The sequence below is a fragment of the Notolepis coatsorum genome (genome assembly GCF_963971535.1).
Source record: "Notolepis coatsorum genome assembly, chromosome: 9".
Lineage (NCBI taxonomy): Eukaryota > Metazoa > Chordata > Actinopteri > Aulopiformes > Paralepididae > Notolepis > Notolepis coatsorum.
In genome coordinates this window covers 127,609,238-127,627,056 of record NC_140173.1, presented here as the reverse complement: position 1 = coordinate 127,627,056, position 17,819 = coordinate 127,609,238, and the positions used below count along the sequence as shown (strand labels likewise).

Here is a 17,819-nt window from a genome sequence, read left to right as displayed (position 1 = left end):
TTTCATTATGAATTGAAAATGGGGGACCCTGATGTAAACAAGACAAAAGTCTTTCTCTGGTCTGCATCTGTTAATTAAAGTTTTCAATCAATCAATCAATCAACAGCTAAGTCACACCACTGGTGTAGAGGTTAACACTGTCGCCTCACAGCAAGGTCCAGGGTTCAATTGATAAGATAAACCCAATGGAAAAACATGCACAACAACAGATCGCTAACGCTGTGGCGTCCTTGACGAAGACGGACAGGAGCACTTGGATTGGTCCCCGGGGCGCGGCTCACGTTGACGCCCTATCTGCTCCCGGCTGCCCATGGGGGGGGGAAGGACGACGGGATGGGTTAAACGCAGAGCTCAATCGCATCGGCGACCCTGAGAAAGACAATGCATGTGTGTGTGTGTGTGCCACTGTGCCACCCATTGCATGTCCCATGTCGTTGCATGCCGAATAAAGACGTCTCTAAAGAGGTCCTGCATTATTATTAAAGGGCCCTACATTAATACTGTCTGTCGCCAGGCATCCCCTAAAAAGACACGTGCCACCGTCCAGGCCGAACTATTTTTCTGGGGGAAAACCTGCTCTTTACTTAGCATCAATTTGACCCACCTCAAAACCGCCCTCTTTTCTTGATCCTCCAATCGCCAATTGTGTATGATTGGAGGATGAAGAAAAGAGGGGGCAGGGCTTGAGATAGGTAAATTCTCCTGAGCAACCCCCCCCCCCCCCCATCTAGTAAAACATGAAGAACTGTGCTAATAAAAAGGAAAACTGGCACAAGCAAATGGGCTGTTAAAGAGAGTAAGAGCCCCAGAGTCCCCCCCCCCCCATGTCTCTCCAGTCACAGCTTTAAGAGAATAAAATGCTTTTCACCAACCATACAAATCTCCAGTCCCAGGCTTGAAAGGGAAACTAAAGCTGGCGAATACAGGCTTGAAGTGGATCACGGCAACTTCACATGAAAACGGCTTTTTACATAATGCCGATTTTTTTCGCAGTGGGTGGCTGATATTCAGGCCTTATGCCTACAGTATGCTAATGTTTGCATTCTTAAAGCGACCAGATGAAAGCCCTTCCTCAGAAAAGTGTCACAAATCTGCATAATCCAGCGGGTAGGAATGTGATGTATTGGGCCATTAGGTTAAAAAGAAAACTACCTACACGAATAACATGTAAAGTGACACTAGTTGAGCATTCATAACAGGGCTACGGTCATGCACACTGCGGGGGCGAAGGTCAGCGCTGATGTGAAGGCTTGTTTATTTTTGACTTGTGCTGCACCAGTAAAGTTATTTTTAGCACAGTGGGTCCTCCTTTGGACTGCTAGACCGCCCGAACGCTGGGACCACTGTTTACAAGCCGTGTGTGTCAATGCAGGGGAAACCTCCCTGGTAACAGCTTCACTCGCTTCTCTCTGCTGCATAACTAGGCTATGTCCCTCTTTCTCATAGACTAGATCCGCCGTGACTGGGTCTCCTTTGCTATGGGGGACGGGTGGCGAAGAGAAGGCCATCTCTCCAGTCAGATAAACAAAGCTATGCCTCCGCCCTCCACTGTGCTAAAAAGGAATCCTCTTCACCGACATTCTGTGCAGAGTCATGACCGGCCCGGAAGGGACAGCAGGCCACGTAAGACACAGGAATCCACAGACTCACACGCAATAGAGGGCGGCTTGCATCACGATGGGACAAGGAGCTTACCGACTACAGGGAGCATTCTCTCACCAGCTGACCCGACGGGCCTTCTGCTTCAGAGGGCAGCAGAAGAAGAAGAGAAACGTAGGAGTAGCACACATAACTACCTACCACGTGTATCACACCTATCACACCCAGAGTTTTTAATATGCAGCACTCAAGCTAAAAAAAAACATTTTGCCCCTCAGTCTGGATGTGCAGACTCCTAAGCGGTCCCTTGCATGAATGCCACAAAGTAAAATATGAACTTGCACTTTCCATTAGGAACGGGTGCTCCGCTCCGTCCTCGCTCCGTCTTTGAGTGCGAACTCCCCCCCTCCCTCTCACCCCTCTGGTTTGTGTACACACTGCAGTCTTGGTTCGCTGCAGGTTTTGTTTGCGGTTTGCGTTTTGAGCGTGTAAGCTGCCGTAGGCGATGATGATGTCACACTCGAACGTCAACTATTGGATAACTTAGCAGCTAACATTAGCCCATTGCTCGCGTCAATTATATTGCATGTCTGTGTCTAATGAAATTACAATTGCATGTCATTGAAGGTCCACGCTGGTCTGTGTCTATAATGAAATGAGAGGAAAGCTCTGCGCTAAAGCAAGTCTCATCTCAGCCGCGACGTGACAACATACTCGATGTTATATAAAAATAATCTCGCGGTCTACTTGAAAATCAGCCTGCAATCTACCGGTCGGTCACGGCCGACTGGTTGGGCACCACTGGTCTATAGAAATAAATGCATTCGAACAAGAAACCAATGTATAGACATAGCAATGGCAAAAAAATTGCCAGGCCTAATGCGAGCCAGGGAAGTCTTGGGCTTGTGTAACGTGGCTTCATCTCAAAGTTTTCATCCACTGAGCCGTGAGGCTCAACATGCTTGTTTGGTTGAGGTCTGAACTCGCCAAATTGCCCATAAATATCGTTTTTGAGGGTATTGTCCAGTTGTTGCTGTATGTTTTTATTAGGGATGCACCGATCCAACTTTTCCAGTCCCGATACAGATACCGATACCTGGGTTTGGGTATCGGCCAATACCGATACCGATCCGCATGTCAATTTGTTTTCTCCAAAAAAGTCACAAAAGTTTTTTTATCCACGTTTTTTATTTATTTTTATATTTTAAATATATTTTGTTTTTAAGAATTGTAAAGGATCACAAGTGTGTTTTTGATTTGTTGTAAACAAAGACAGAAAATAAACTTCATTCATTCAATTAATAAACTGTATGCCTCACTGTCACTTAGGGGTGGAAATCACCAGTTTCATCACGATACAATATCGATTCTTTGGACAACGATACGATATTTTCCGATATCACAAAGTCTGCCACGATACGATACGATTTGATTCAGGTGCCTGCGATCGATATGAGACGATATTATATGCCCATTTAACACAATCAGTAACATTTAAATCAACAACAAAAAAGGCAATGGAAATATCATTTGACATTTTTTTGAGCTATTCCAGACATTTAAATTAAAAACAATCTATTGTTTTTAATACAAATAGACCTCCTGTTCACTGTTTTTGGTTCGTTTTTCTTTTTTTCTCTCTTGATATTAATATCCTATTCACTGGTTACGGTTACATGGTGACTTTTAATTCCGAATTATAACTTCGGAATCAAATCATTCGGATGTAAAAAAAAATCATGCGAGTTTACATGTCAAATCTTAATTCCGACAAGGTGTTTACATGAAAGTCACTGTCTAATCGGGAGTTTTCGAGTCATCGTAAGGTTTGGGGCTGGGAAGGCTTCTGATTGGGTAAACGTAAACAGGATGTTAACGTCATTACGTTTACCGGAAGTAAACAAACAGCTGCGACCGGTATTCTCAGCTACTGTGCTAGCGTACCAAACAACATTAACCAGACTCTCTGTGTGTCTATTCTGCTAACGTTAAAGGCCTATACATGCTACAGCAACTTCAAAGCAACTGCACCACAACATCGACAAAGCAAAGGTGTTGCAGACACTCTGCCTTTATGCTTCTGCAACATCGACGCACAGCCTATGTAACATTGTACCCCGTATGTAGCAACCCATTGATAACAAGCAGACAAATAAGCATAATTTTTCCTTCCGGGCGGAGGGTTTCAAAATAAAAGAGCGACGTCTAAAAGCACCGTAAATACGTTTATTCTTTACAATATCTAACGTTACACGAACCTAAACTAATCTAAAGTTAGTTTAGGTTCGTGTTAACGTTAGATAATGTACAAAATAAACGTATTTACGGTGCTTTTAGACGTCGCTCTTTTATTTTGAAATCCCCCGACGGAAGTATTATAGTGTCTGTTGCTAGCAGCTTAACTTTTGCCGGCCGGTTCTGTGCTTTTTCTAGCTAACGTATCATCATTAGTTTCCAAAGGAGAGGAGAGAAAGACCGCGGCTCACATGCAGCTCAAACTACCTGTTGGAATAAATTAATTGATTGATGTTTAACTTGTACCTGTGTGTGTCCAGTCATTTCGACTAGCAAATGTTGTATTTAACGTTACCTCAGGATACCATTGTATTTAGTTGGTTAGCTATGTAGCTAATGTGGATAGAATTTTGTATAGCATCAATACTAGCTGGCTGGCTACAGCTTTATTTACTAAATTATGGAGGCTTTTTAATCGTCAAGGTAAGAGAGGATTTGTCATGATCAACTGAAGGCCTATGCTATGGAACAATATGTGCCCCTGTTCGCGATCATCTATGTGTACTGTAGCCTATGCGCGATCATGCGCAGAAATACCGGGGGGAACTAATTCCGAAAAATGCGTGAAAAGCGTTTACATGGACAGAAAAAGCTTTAATTCGGAATGATAAACGGAATAAACCGGCCACTTACATCGGAATGGATTTTATTTCGGAATGGCCATTTTCATTCGGAATTAAGTATTTTCAGATGTTTACATGATAACTTTAAATAGGATTTAACGTTAATTCCGAATGAAAAGGGGAATAAACTGTCCATGTAAACGCAGCCACTGTCAGAGCTGTATTTTGGCTGGAAAAGGCATATTGGGAGTCCGAAGGTGCAGCACCGGCCAGATCCTGGTAGTGGGGCTATCTCGAGAATGCAGTAATCCCCCTCCGTCCCAGTCCCTAGTGGACCTCTGCTGTTCTCTCTATATGGCTCTGATCAGCTTAGCTTAGTTAGCTTACGCTAACGCAACGTTAATTTCGGTATTTAACGCGACGTGGTCATAAAGGAATGGCGAGGATGCAAAGCATGTTAGATGCATTTTACCCGTTGTGGGGGAAAAAACAACAGGCACTTATTTCGGGTTGCAAAATAGGCGGACTCTGAAGTAGGGCTGGGCGATATGGCCTAAATATGATATCACGATATTTTCTGACCTTTCGGCGATACACGATACGCATCATGATGTTTTTCTTTTTTTCCCCAAACAATTCATTATGAGGCTTACCAAGACAGTATTTGAGTTTGCAAGCTAACATTAAAGACAAAATAAAATACCCATGCATTTAGCATTTTTATATTATATATTAGATTTCGATTATTGGATTATTAGATTATATATTGCATATATTTAGCAATGAGATATTATATGATTTAGATATGAAATATGATGAATTGAAAATAGGGGACCCTGATGTAAACAAGACGAAAGTCTTTCTCTGGTCTGCATCCTCCAGTCCACTGTTGACTGTTGTTGTATTGAGCTGTACTGTATTGTACCCATGCTGCAATCTGTTAATAACGTTCTCATTCATTCAGTCGGCAAACAGAATCATTTTGATTGACAGTCGCGTCTGCCAATTACGTCACATCGCTTGCACCCGCCCTGCTGTTCTTAGCACCAATCGGCAAGCGCATATTCATTTTTTACTTCCGCCATTGGAGAGCTCATGACAATAACAATGGCAGCGGTAGCTCGCCGCGGCCGACGTTTAGCTTTTAGCTCCGCAGAAGGACTAAACGACTGGAGGCATAATGATTTTACTGCAACGGATGTTATAATAAAAGCCTTTCCATACATCTGTCTGATTGAAAACTTTATTAACAGACCGCAGAATGGGCACAACTGAGTCAGCACGGGCTGAGATATGAACGACTAACGCTTGCTATATCTAGGTCGACCTCGGTCGTTGCTATGTAAATACGCTGATGTTATTGAAAGTGTAACTATATAACGTTAATGCCACAAAACGAATGCCTTTGTTATCATAAGTAGTAACTTTTGATGCAGTAGTGTGTGTGTGGGGCGGCGCTGTTCAAAAGTGTCAACGTGTGGACCAGATTGACGCGACACAAGCCTCTTGGTCAAAACATCACGATATCCACGATACGTTTAAAAAGTGTATCGTTAATGAACTGTACCCGATATTTATATAATATCGTCATATCGCCCAGCCCTACTCTGAAGCAATGCTGTCTAACGTTAACACACGCTGCTACTGAGCTACTGTTGTGGAGGCCGGGCGGATATGCATTGCTCACCAGGGGATTTTCAAAATAAGAGTATCGCAATTGAATAGATCTTTTTACGTTGCATCGATCCTATTTGATAATTGATAATAGAACGATATATCGTCCCACCCCTACTGTCACTGTGTGGAAGAGACTGGGATCATTCTTTTGTGCAAGGCAACATCAGGCTTGACTTAAAACATTACTTTCCTAACCTAGTGAAACTAAATGTAACAAATTAACACAGATATAAATGTACTGAATGGTTATTTCTTATTTTATTTATTATTAATAAATTATTTTTTAATAAATAAATTAAATATCCGATATATATTTTTTTACCGATACCCGATCCAGCTATTTTACTGATATCGGCGGCCGATACCGATATCGGATCGGTGCATCCCTAGTTTTTATCTGCCCAAAATTCAAGCAAGCATGAAAGCATTACAGTAAGCTTGCACACCAAGTCCTTGACGAAGACGGACAGGAGCACTTGCATTGGTCCCCGGGGCACGGCTCACGTTGACGCCCTATCTGCTCCCGGCTGCCCATGGGGGGGGAAGGACAACGGGATGGGAAAAGTGCAGAGAGACATTTCATCTGCGACTTAGTGCATGTGGTGTGTGTGTTCCTGTGGGTCGCCCATCTCACGCGTGTGTGTTAAACTGCATGACAACAAATAAAGACTTCTAGTCTAACGCCCTGCTCCGTCATCGGGGACGCTGGTTCGCACCCGAGACCACCTATTCCAGCGGTCCAGGTTTGGAGCGAATCAGCGTCCCCAGGGATGCGGGGGAGCGTTCTCATCACACCCTATTTTGGTGCGACCGCACACCGATTTGACCCCGAATGGCTAGTGTGAAAGCCTAAGCCTTTGGGGGAAACCCTGACACTTACATCGCACTATAAACAATAACTACCTACACGCGCCTATAGTTTCTAAAACATAAACAGTAATGTTTGGCTGTGTTTATAGTTACCATTGTGGTGGGAACCAGGGAGCGAAATTAACTTTTTGACTCACCGGCCAGTGGCGGGTAGATGGGAAGAGTCTACCCGCCAAGCATATTTCTTACCTGCCAAAATTTTTTTGATTAAAAAAATATATATATATATTTTATATAATTTTTTTTTTTAATAAAATATATATTATATAATCATACTTGTAGTTGTATTATCTGCGAGACATCGCCACCACGCAATAAGTCAAAATGCTTGCTATCTGCAAACAGCTCCACTGTCTGTGTGTATACTTGAGTAGCCTCCAGCTCCAGCAAGGATTCTCCGGCCCTGCAGCTAGACCCTATATTCAGCTAGACCCTACATTCAGCATGCAAGGATTCTCCGGCGATGCAGCTGGAACCTATTTATAACGTTATGGTCCTTTTGTCAAATCACATTCAACATGCCCTCAGCTAGAATACGCATTCAATCAATGTTATAAGACATTGATATCAGGAGCTATCTGTAGCTACTGCTAGCCCGGTAGATAACGTTAAGACAATTTAGTTTACTGGGACAGATCGATCATCTAACGTGAGCTAGCTAACGCGAGCTAACGAGGGAACGGAGGTATTTATGCACTCGAGTCGACTATTGCTGGAGCATTTGTTGATATCAGCAGCTATCAGTAGCTAGCCAGCTAGATACCGTTAGACAATGCCTCGTCATGTATTAAACTAAAAGTGAATAGTTGACTGGGTCATAGTTTAAACAGTAACGGTAGCTCGTGGAGGTCCGCTCTTCTAGAGCAGACTGCCTGTGTTGACATGAGCACTGCGAGCAGAAGCCCTTAGCCAATAGTATCCCGCTGCAGGGCTGGGCGGATATGACTCGTTGCCACGGTTACACGCCACACGGCGTGCAGCCCTCTAAGTGTCAAGCGCCAAAGGTAAAAACTGAGCGCCCCTGGCGGGCGGCGGGCTTTAGTTTCGGTCCCTGGTGGGAACACAGACAAAATACTATACAATAAAAAAAGAAAATTATAGTTATCTCTATCTGGGTTTTTTTGGGGGGGGGGGCTTTAAATCACCACACCGGCTAATCTGGGCCACCAATTCAACAGTAGCCATGGGGATAGATATATACTATAGCCGTCAAATGTCACAGTAATATGTCATGGATATAGAAAGGGTGGGTGGTGGTGATGCTGGGAGGACTGAAGGCTGAGTTTTAACAATCTAAGTGTGCAGAGGAAGGCAGGATGATGGTGAGTCGTGTGCATGAGAGGGAAGTATCTGCATTGGGCTCTTGCCAGCAGTTCCCAAACTAGTCATCCATCCCTCCCACTCCCTCTTCCACCAGTGCAGTGGGCGGCTGGACGCTTGCAGCTCACTCTGGGGCAGGGCTGTATACTGCGATGATATCGTCGCGAATTGCCCCTTTAATTGGCCGTTGCGATTGGTAAATATTATCTGGGGGCGGGCTTGCGAGTAGTGCTTTCAAGCCTTGGATTCGCATTTCACTCCTAAATTATCCAAGGCGTGTGATGACGCGATGACGTCACTCACGCGAGCTGAGCAGTGAGCACTCAGCAGGTATGATCAGCGGGAACAATCGACTGAGCACTCACTCTGATAGACTGGCTGACTGTCTGATTTAGCTATGAAGAAAAGTAAAGTTAGTATTGCTTCATATTTTCGACGCGTTGTTCGACCTCTTATAGTGAGCCGAACTGAACTGAACTCAGACACACGGAGAGAGCTGCGGCGTCTGCTCCTCCTCCAGCCCTCTCGCACCCGTGGCTGTTGTAAACACTGGGACCTCGGTGAGCCTGCCAGCCGGCTAGCTACTGATAGCTATCAACAAATGCTCCAGTAAGTCTAGTAGTGCATGCAGGGACCGAAACTAGAGAGCGCCACCCGCCATTTGCGCTCAGTTTTTACGTTTGGCGCCTCCCACTGAGACGTCTGAGCGCCGTGTGGCGCTCAATCAAATAGTCATGTGAAAATCGAAAATCATGATCCAATTCTTTAGCGGAGTTCTCACTCGCTGTCTCAGCACACATGAAGCGCGCACCGCGCACTGCTGCTGCTGCTGCTACCCCCTCCCCACCTGTTGCATGTAAACAGAGGCTATTGCCTCACCGTGACGTTAGTCTAGTCAGTGTGGGACCTTCGTGAGATAACGTTAGCTACCGTTACAAAATGACCCAGTCAACTATTCACTTAGTTTAATACATGACTTTGAGGCATTGTGTAACGTTATCCAGCCGGCTAGCTTCGGATAGCTCCCGACATCAACAAATCCATCAGCAATAGTCCAGTGCATAATACCTCCGTTGGCTAGGTAACTAGTCACTACGAAATGTCGCAGTAAACTAAATAGTTCACTGAGGCGTTGTCCCAACGCCATCCAGCAGTAGCTACAGAAAGCTCCTGGCATCAATGTGGCTACAACAACAACATGCGTATTCGAGTCCCTGGTTTACATCGCATGAGTGAGGGCAGGGTCCAGGTGCAGCGCCGGAGAATTCTTTTGCATGCTGAATGTAGCGTTTAGGGTCCAGCTGCACCCCCGGAGAATCCTTGCTGGAGAGTATACACACAGACAGTGGAGCTGTTTGCAGACAGCGAGGTGGCGATGTCTCGCAGATAACACAATCACAAGTATGATTATATAATATATATATATTATTAAAAAAAAATTATATAAAATAATTTTTTTTCTTTTTTTTTTATCAAAAACAATCGATATAAATAATGGTAAAATTGTTATTTAAAAATTTGCCCCTAAAAAATATTTTTTGCCCCTAAATTTCTCATTTAGGGGCAAGTGTGCCCCTAGTAAAAAAGCTTAGCGTACAGCCCTGTGGGGTGGTTTTCACTAGCTGGCTACAGAATCATTCTAGGTCTCCCATCAGCATCAGTATGAGACAAACCAGTGACATCCAGAGACTGGGCTATAACTGGATTGCAGCTAATAACCCAACAGATGCCACACAGCCATAATATTCACTCACACCGACTAAATCCTATTTCAGTCACACTGGACTGGCCTGTTTCTCGTCTATTTGGGTGACTCGGGTCGGCGCCCACCTTCAGCCACAGACAATATGCAAGGGGTGGAGAGACGGAATATATTATTTTTACATGTTGATATCATCCAGTGTTGCCACTCACCAGCACAGGCATTGAGGAACAACCAGTCAGTCCTTCTCATCCTGTTCTTAATCTGCTTCAGCTTTTTAAAATCCACCACCTCCAGCTCCTCTCTGCTCCCGATCCCGGCCCCCGACGCAACCTCGATCCTCTGAAAGTCCATGTTCACCTCCGACTCCCGTGTCGGGGTCGGCGGGGACCTCCTCCGGCTGCTACTGCAGCCCCCCATCCCACCCACGACTCCTCCTCCACCACCAACACCCACCCCAACAACCGCCCTCCTGTTGTCCCTGCCCAGTTTGTTCAGTATGGAGGGAGGCTGTTGGCTCTCGGGCTCCGACGCCAGTTCGATGGGTTCCGCCAGCAGGCTGTTCGGCCTGGGGTGGTCGCACACCACGCACTTGCACGCTTTGGGAAAGTTCGCGTAAGTGCAGACGGTGCACGTCCAGTGCTGTGCGTGGGTGTTGAGCCTGTTGCGGTCGTTATATTCCTCACAGGGATCTGTGGTTATCGTCGCCGGGGCCGCGGAGCGGCGGCATCCAGAACCGGAGGTCTGGGGCGACTCCGTGGGGCTGCGGGGCTGCTGGGCGTGATGCCCGCGATGCTGCCTCTGGCACAGGCACTGGGTGCAGCGGATAGCACGGGGCCAGTTCATGTAGGTGCACGTGTGGCAGGACCACTTGCTGGTGGTGGTCTCCGGGACGTCGGCAATGCGGACGCGGGGCCGGGCGCTGGAGTCCGGGCAGATGAGGAGGCTGGAGCCCCCCTGCGGCGGGCTGTTACTGTGGCTCGGGGAGTCCCACTGGTGCCGACTGGCATCCAGGCTGGGGCTCATCTTGAAGGGCTCCTCGGTAATGATGGCACCCCCACTGGGCTTCTGGGCGCGGCACATGGTGCATTTGATGGCCGACGGCCAGTTCTCGTACGTGCAGTACTCGCAGGGCCACTTGGCACCCAGCTCGCTCATCGTCGCGCCGCCGCTAGGGGAGGCTTGCCGCCGCTCGGAGGGGCTCTCAGCTTGCCGGTTCCACTCTCAAAGGGGCGGCACGCGGGGCAAGAGGGATGCTGCGAAGGCAAGAGAAACCATCATGATGTCATGGGTAAACGTCAAAATCAAACCAATATAATACTGATACTAATACTAATACTGATCCACAGAGAAGGTTTGAGTACTTTCTTAATAATGGAAGAATGGGTTAAGATAACAAACTAAATCATACACTTTGTGTGAAACATTCACATTCAAAACAGACAAAATAATAGGAACAGTTTTCATTTGGGAAGGTTCTACAATAATAATCCAAAAGTAGGAAGCTTGCTCCAGTATCCACCACTACCTCTGTTGTTCAACATCTGGCTCATTCGGCAAGCTAAGCAAAGGAAACACAGACAGACGTATATGTGGCACTTGCATTATATCAATCCTGCTCAAACAGCTACAGTGCTGTGTGCTCTTGACCCGGCACTAATTTGTGGCACAGTTCAAATCCTGTGAGAGGAAATGTCTTTCTCGGTGCAGCTAAGGACAATCAAGGTGCCAGGGGGGGGGGTCCTAGCTAGCCTGCAGCAATATTGTGTCCCATTGTAAAAACTGACACTGGCTGTATACACATATACACAGAGCTAAATGTGCCCTACAACCGAGTTGGGTAACCAAACACAAGGACAGATGAAACCAGACACCTAGAAGCAACACTCAAGCACATGACTGGTAAAGACCCTAAGTACACTGAGAGCTGGGAGTTCTAGTACAGATGAGCAAATAATGCATGCAATCCCTCCCTACTATATTGTACACTATCGAAAACTTGCCATCTCACAAAAATGTGGTGCAGATTGTGTGACTGACCTCAACTGCGAAACAGGTGACTTCTGTGTTCACTTCTCTAACGTTAACGAGCTTGTTGTTGTTGCTGCTGCTGCAACTGTTTGATTGATTGATTGACAACTTTATTAACAGATTGCAGAATGGGTACAGACTTACAGTACAGCTCAATACATACAATTGTTAAGGGGATGCAGACCAGAGAAAGACTTTCGTCTTGTTTACATCAGGGTCCCCTGTTCGCACCACGCCTCCAAGTGTATCAACATGTCCTGCGAAATGCAACATATTCGTGAAAGACAACAAGCGTCTAGTCGTCAGTGACAACGGGGAAACCTCGCTGGTACCAACAACACACGGCCTGAATACTTGTAACTCGAACCCACGCCACGACATGTTTGAATTACAATGTGAGAGACGCTAAAGTTAGCTAGTGGGGGACTGCTTCATGTGACACGCTAGGTAGGTAGGTAGGTAGGTATTTATTTAGACAACAAAACATATACAGATCATATTTACATCACATCATTTGCTTTAGTCAAGGAGAGGAACGAAAAAGCCAATGACTTATTTACATCGTTGTCCCTGGAAGTCAAGGATGCTGCTTGACACATACAACTCATTACAGAAAACCATTCACAATTATTACATTTGATAGCAATAATGGCACAATCATTAATTAATACAAACATGCGCATTTGTTGAGACATGTTAAACTAGCCTTGAGTCTCTCTGTGTCTCAGCTCTGTTGCATTTATTTGTATACGAGTTCACACAATGTCAACCTAACGTATATCGAACGTCGGCTACAAGCAAAGAGTCAAAGTTAACGGTGTGATTATTATTAACTAACATCATTCGTCGTCAAAGTTCAACAATTCCGTATAGCTAACGTTAACGACAAATTATATAGCTAGCAGATCCAGCAGAATAATAAAGCCACAGAGCGCAGTAAACTGTGTCCCCCAGCAGGAGAGTTACCTGCAGCGAGCTGCTCGCCAGCCAACAGTGTTGTTGTTGCCGAGGGGCCCCGATCAACGCGACTCAAAACAACAACATGGTCAGCTATGATGATGATGTGTATAATAAGTGGTGGCCTTACTTACCCTCTGCACTCCCGTGTTTACAACACACTCCTCCCGGGTCCGAGCAGCGCGACCACAACAACAAACAGCGAGTCGTCCCCTAAAGAAACCCCACCGCGGTCCCAAAGTCCGGCTTCGTTTATTTGGTCAACAACAGCCGCATATTTACGTTTTTTTTTTTTTTTTTTAGACTCCGTTCATATGGGGCTTCTTCGAGGTCCATACAATAGAGCAACACAATCCCCCCCGTCCCTCTGTCTGTCGTGTATTCGGGGCATTAAATCATTTGAATCCCCCCGTTTCCTAAACGCGGAGTTGACTGTGTTTAATGGCGGCTCGGGGAGGGGGGGTGCGAGGAGCTCTCTCTCCAGTCCAATAGGGGATATCTGCAGAGCCGCAAGCCCAACGTCTGGGCGGGGCTTCGGGGCTTGTACTCGGTTTGAGGCGACCATGCGTGCTATTCTCATTGACCGTCTTCACCAGGCACTGGGCACAGTGGCGGCTCTGCCACTAGGGGCGCACGGGCGCCGACCCACCTGCTGTTAAATCAGAGAAGAAGAAAATAAAACTTTTTAGTTTTTTGTTTTATAGCCCTATAAATAATATAAACATGTTTAAAATGAATAATATTTACTCATTTTAAGTATGTTTGTATTTCCAATGCACAATATAACGTTATTATCTAAAATAAAAAACACTCGTATTTCTCGCCCGGGCTAGACGCGATAGCGCTCTGAGTGCGCGTCACAGTTTGATCGCTGTATCCGTCACAGCCAATCAGTGCATAACGCGTTGTGCGTTGAAATATGACTATTATGTTGGAATCCGGGCGCGATTTGAAGCGGTCTAGCCAGTAGCGTCAAGAATTTCTGTAGCCGCATTTCGCGGAGACGCTCTCTGATTGGCCGACGCCAGTATTTTTTTCCGTAGCAGAATTTCACAGAGACGATCTCTGATTGGCCGAATCCAATTTCTAATGTTCCAAATTTCTAGCTTATTCCTAGGTTGGTCCGTTGGTGAGAGATAGTTGTGTTGTTGTGTTGTTGTGAGATGCAGGCAGCAGAGCGTGCCGTGACTGCAAGTTCTTTAGACTGTTAAGCTTAGGCACTCTTTCAAAGTTGGTTAAGGTTAGAGTTTGTCTTAGAGCATGGCGATAGAACGCCAGGTAGTTTGCAGGCTGTTCGAGGCGGAAATGGACAAAGACACAGCTCTTCACTCACACAGTACTTGTTGGCTAACAACAAGCTATATGGATGCGGAGGGACAACAATGGATGGACATCAACACAGGCTGGATGGACAATGCCATGGAGTGGATATACTTTATCAACAAGCCAACAACAAGGTAGATTAGCGATCTTAACTCTAGTTTAATACATGATACGTTGTCTACTGATGCCGCATAACGTTGTAACGTTACAGCTTTCAGCTAACGTTAGCTACTGCTAGCTGTTAGCTCCGTTATCTTAGCTGGCCACTTTTATAATTACTGCATGGAAACGGAGTAACGTTAACGTTTAAACGTTATGTCGAGGTCATACAATACTACAGTCGACATAAGGTTAACGTTACCCCGTTTCCATGAAGTGTTTAAATAGCAGCAATCTTGTTGAAAATGTAACTTTACTAAAATGCTGTCTCTCTCTCTCTCTCTCTCTCTCTCGCTCTCTCTCTCTCTCTAATTTTGCCGCATGTGGGGCATAACCACTCAGACAATGAATGGTAACTTGTTTAAAATGACGAGCTTTACAAATGTGTTTATTATTGAATGGATCTGACATCATCTGAGAGAGAGAGAGAGAGAGAGAGAGAGAGAGAGAGCGAGAGAGCGAGAGAGAGAGAGAGAGAGAGAGCTGTGCGTGTTTGTGTTGGGCTATTGGAAACGTGGTTGCATTTGACTGACTGATCATATATTGATCGATGGCAATGGTGATAATATTCGCCAATGCGTGCCTTGTACATGTTTGCAAAATGTTTGGTATAGCGCCCCTAGTGGCGAAGCATCCACGGGCCGCCACTGACTGGGCAGTTGGTGTCAGTGGCACTGGCACAGCCCTATCATGGTTCACCTCCTACCTCAGTGATAGAAGCTTCTCCGTTAATATCGGAAACTGCTCCTCCCCCTCTGCCTCTCTCTTGCGGGGTTCCACAAGGCTCCATCCTTGGCCCTATCCTATTCTCCCTATACATGCTGCCAGTGGTGCAGTCGTGGTCACACGCGGTTACACGGCGTGTTACCAGATCACTGAGGCAGAAGTACGCGCGATCGCGCACGGATGTGTACTCGCGTGTACGCGCAACCATTTGTTGTGCGCTAAGTACCCGGCCACCCATAACAAAAGCGCGTCTTCAACCACGCCCCCGCCCGCAAATACAAACAGATATAAACAGATCATTTGACAACAGTATCATGTTACCTGAACCAACGATGCCACCGCCGCTCCCCAAGAGAACCTCCAACGCCCGCGCCCCCCACAACAGAGACAGCTGCCACTCCACAACAAGGCAAGTAACCGCATTTAAAACAGCTTTTCTTTTTTTCTAGTCTATAGGCCCTAATGTATTTGTCCAGATTGACTAAGGTAGGCTATTTGCCTGTTTGTTTCTCTTGAAATAAATAATCGTGGCACTGGAAATAATCATGTTTTAATTCAATGTGATCACTGATTAATCTTGTACTGACAAAATGCAGATATATTCTTACAAAGAAATGTATTTGCCACGCAATCACATTGGAAGAATAATAATACAATCATTCAGTAATGAAAAAAATCTGTTCTGTGCGCATGCACGTACCCGCGCGTGCACACGCATGCGCGGCGTGTTACCAGTTCCCATATTACCACTGCACCACTGCATGCTGCCCCTTGGTCTGATCATTAAAAAACACAACATCTCCTTCCATTTTTATGCTGACGACACTCAGGTCTATCTCCCCATGAAACCCAACAATATAAACAAGTTGACAGTCTTCGTTCCTGCCTAGACGACATCAAATGCTGGATGGCACACAATTTTCTACAGCTCAATCAGTCAAAGTGTGAAATCCTCCTTTTCGGCCCTCCAAACCAAACCAGTGTCATTGCCAGCAGCAATGAGCTCTTTGTTAAAAACCTGGGCGTGCTCTTTGACCCAGAGTTTTCTTTCAATAGGCAGGGGTGCTTTTTCCAGCTCCGGTCCATAGCCAAGATCAAGGCCATTCTCTCCCCCTCAGACCTGGAAAGAGTAATTCACGCCTTCATATCCTCATGCTTAGACTATACTGTAACTCCCTGTACCTGGGGCTAAATAAATCCACCATAGCCCGTCTACAACTCCCCCAAAACGCTGCCGCTAGACTGCTCACAGGTACCCGGAAGAGAGCTCACATCACCCCTGTACTTGCCTCCCTCCACTGGCTCCCGGTGCGCTTTAGAATAGACTTCAAGGTCCTTTTATTGGTTTACAAAGCCGTAAATGGTAAGGCCCCTGCTTACCTAGCAGACCTCCTCACCCCCTATACCAGGGGTGCCCAACCGTTTTTGAACCAAGATCTACTTTTTAATTTACCACCTAGCCGAGAGCTACCAGCCAAAATTTTATATTGTAAGCCGTCATTTGAGGCTTTATAAAAGCAGCATAATGAACACAAATCTGTCAGTGCCGAGTCCGACCTCATCTTAAATAACAAACAGCATTGCTTGTTTTAGTTAACAAGGAGGCAGAGTTGATTTAATAATTATAATCTAATTTTATTAATTGAGATCTACTTGAAATCAGCCCGCGATCTACCTGTCGATCGCGATCGACTGGTTGGGCACCACTGCCCTATACCAACGCCAGGGCCCTCAGATCGGCTGATAAGGGTCTCCTAACCACCCGTAGGTCTAACTTCAAGTCTAGGGGGGACGTGCTTTTGCGGTCGCAGGCCCTGACCTCTGGAACAGCATCCCCATGTCCATTAAATCTGCCCCCTCCATTGAGTCTTTTAAATCAAAACTCAAAACCCACCTATATCGCCTGGCCTTCCCTGACTCACTTTGACTCTTGCCGTACTTGTTGACGTGTTGTTCTGTTTTTCCTTTGTCTATCCGTTGATTTTATTTTTCAGTTGATTTTATACTTTTCTTTGTACTTAGCTTAGCTATGTGAAGCACTTTGGTTGACAAGCGTCATGTTTAAAGGTGCTATATAAATAAATTTGATTGATTGATTTCAAACAGAGTACAAGCCCCGAAGCCCCGCCCAGACGGTGGGCTTGCGGCTCTGCAGATATACCCTATTGCTCCAGTCAGAGGAGGCGTTACCACCTGGAGCTGCCGGAGCAGCTGATTGGTTACTCTCCCAGGATCCCGCCCCCCACACTGACCTATCGGAGTGTAACGTGTTTCATTACTAATCGTTACAATCCTTTATTATCAAAGCAGCTCCGATATCATGTCCAAATAGTATAAAACTGCATTTCGCTTTAGGGACGTTTGTCTTCAAATTCGGGAGCAAACGAGACTTCCAATCATCATCGTTTTCCCCGTCGCGTCATGATTTGTTGCACTTTAGTTGCAAGCAACCTCACAACAGGGATGAAAGGATGATGTCATCGTAAAAATACTGCAGCAGCAGTTCTTCTGCAGAAATGCATGGCAGCTTGAGCAGCAGTTGTTGCGATGTTGAAAAAATATTTCCGTACATAATATATCACATCACGATGTTACAT

The 17,819-nt window shown here is 45.7% G+C and overlaps 1 protein-coding gene across 1 annotated transcript in view; it reads right to left on the bottom strand.

Moving 5' to 3' along the window:
- The window catches only part of LOC311234967 (ubiquitin thioesterase ZRANB1-like), a 62,877-nt gene extending 49,443 nt beyond the window's left edge, over positions 1-13,434 (bottom strand). Inside the window, exons 1-2 of the mRNA XM_084322271.1 lie at positions 13,149-13,434; positions 10,239-11,282 (exon numbers count right to left, since the gene is read on the bottom strand). Coding sequence (XP_084178397.1) covers positions 10,239-11,184 — 946 coding nt within the window. The 5' untranslated portion in view covers positions 11,185-11,282; positions 13,149-13,434. The remainder of the gene's footprint in view (positions 1-10,238; positions 11,283-13,148) is intronic.
- Between the last annotated feature and the right edge of the window lie 4,385 nt (positions 13,435-17,819).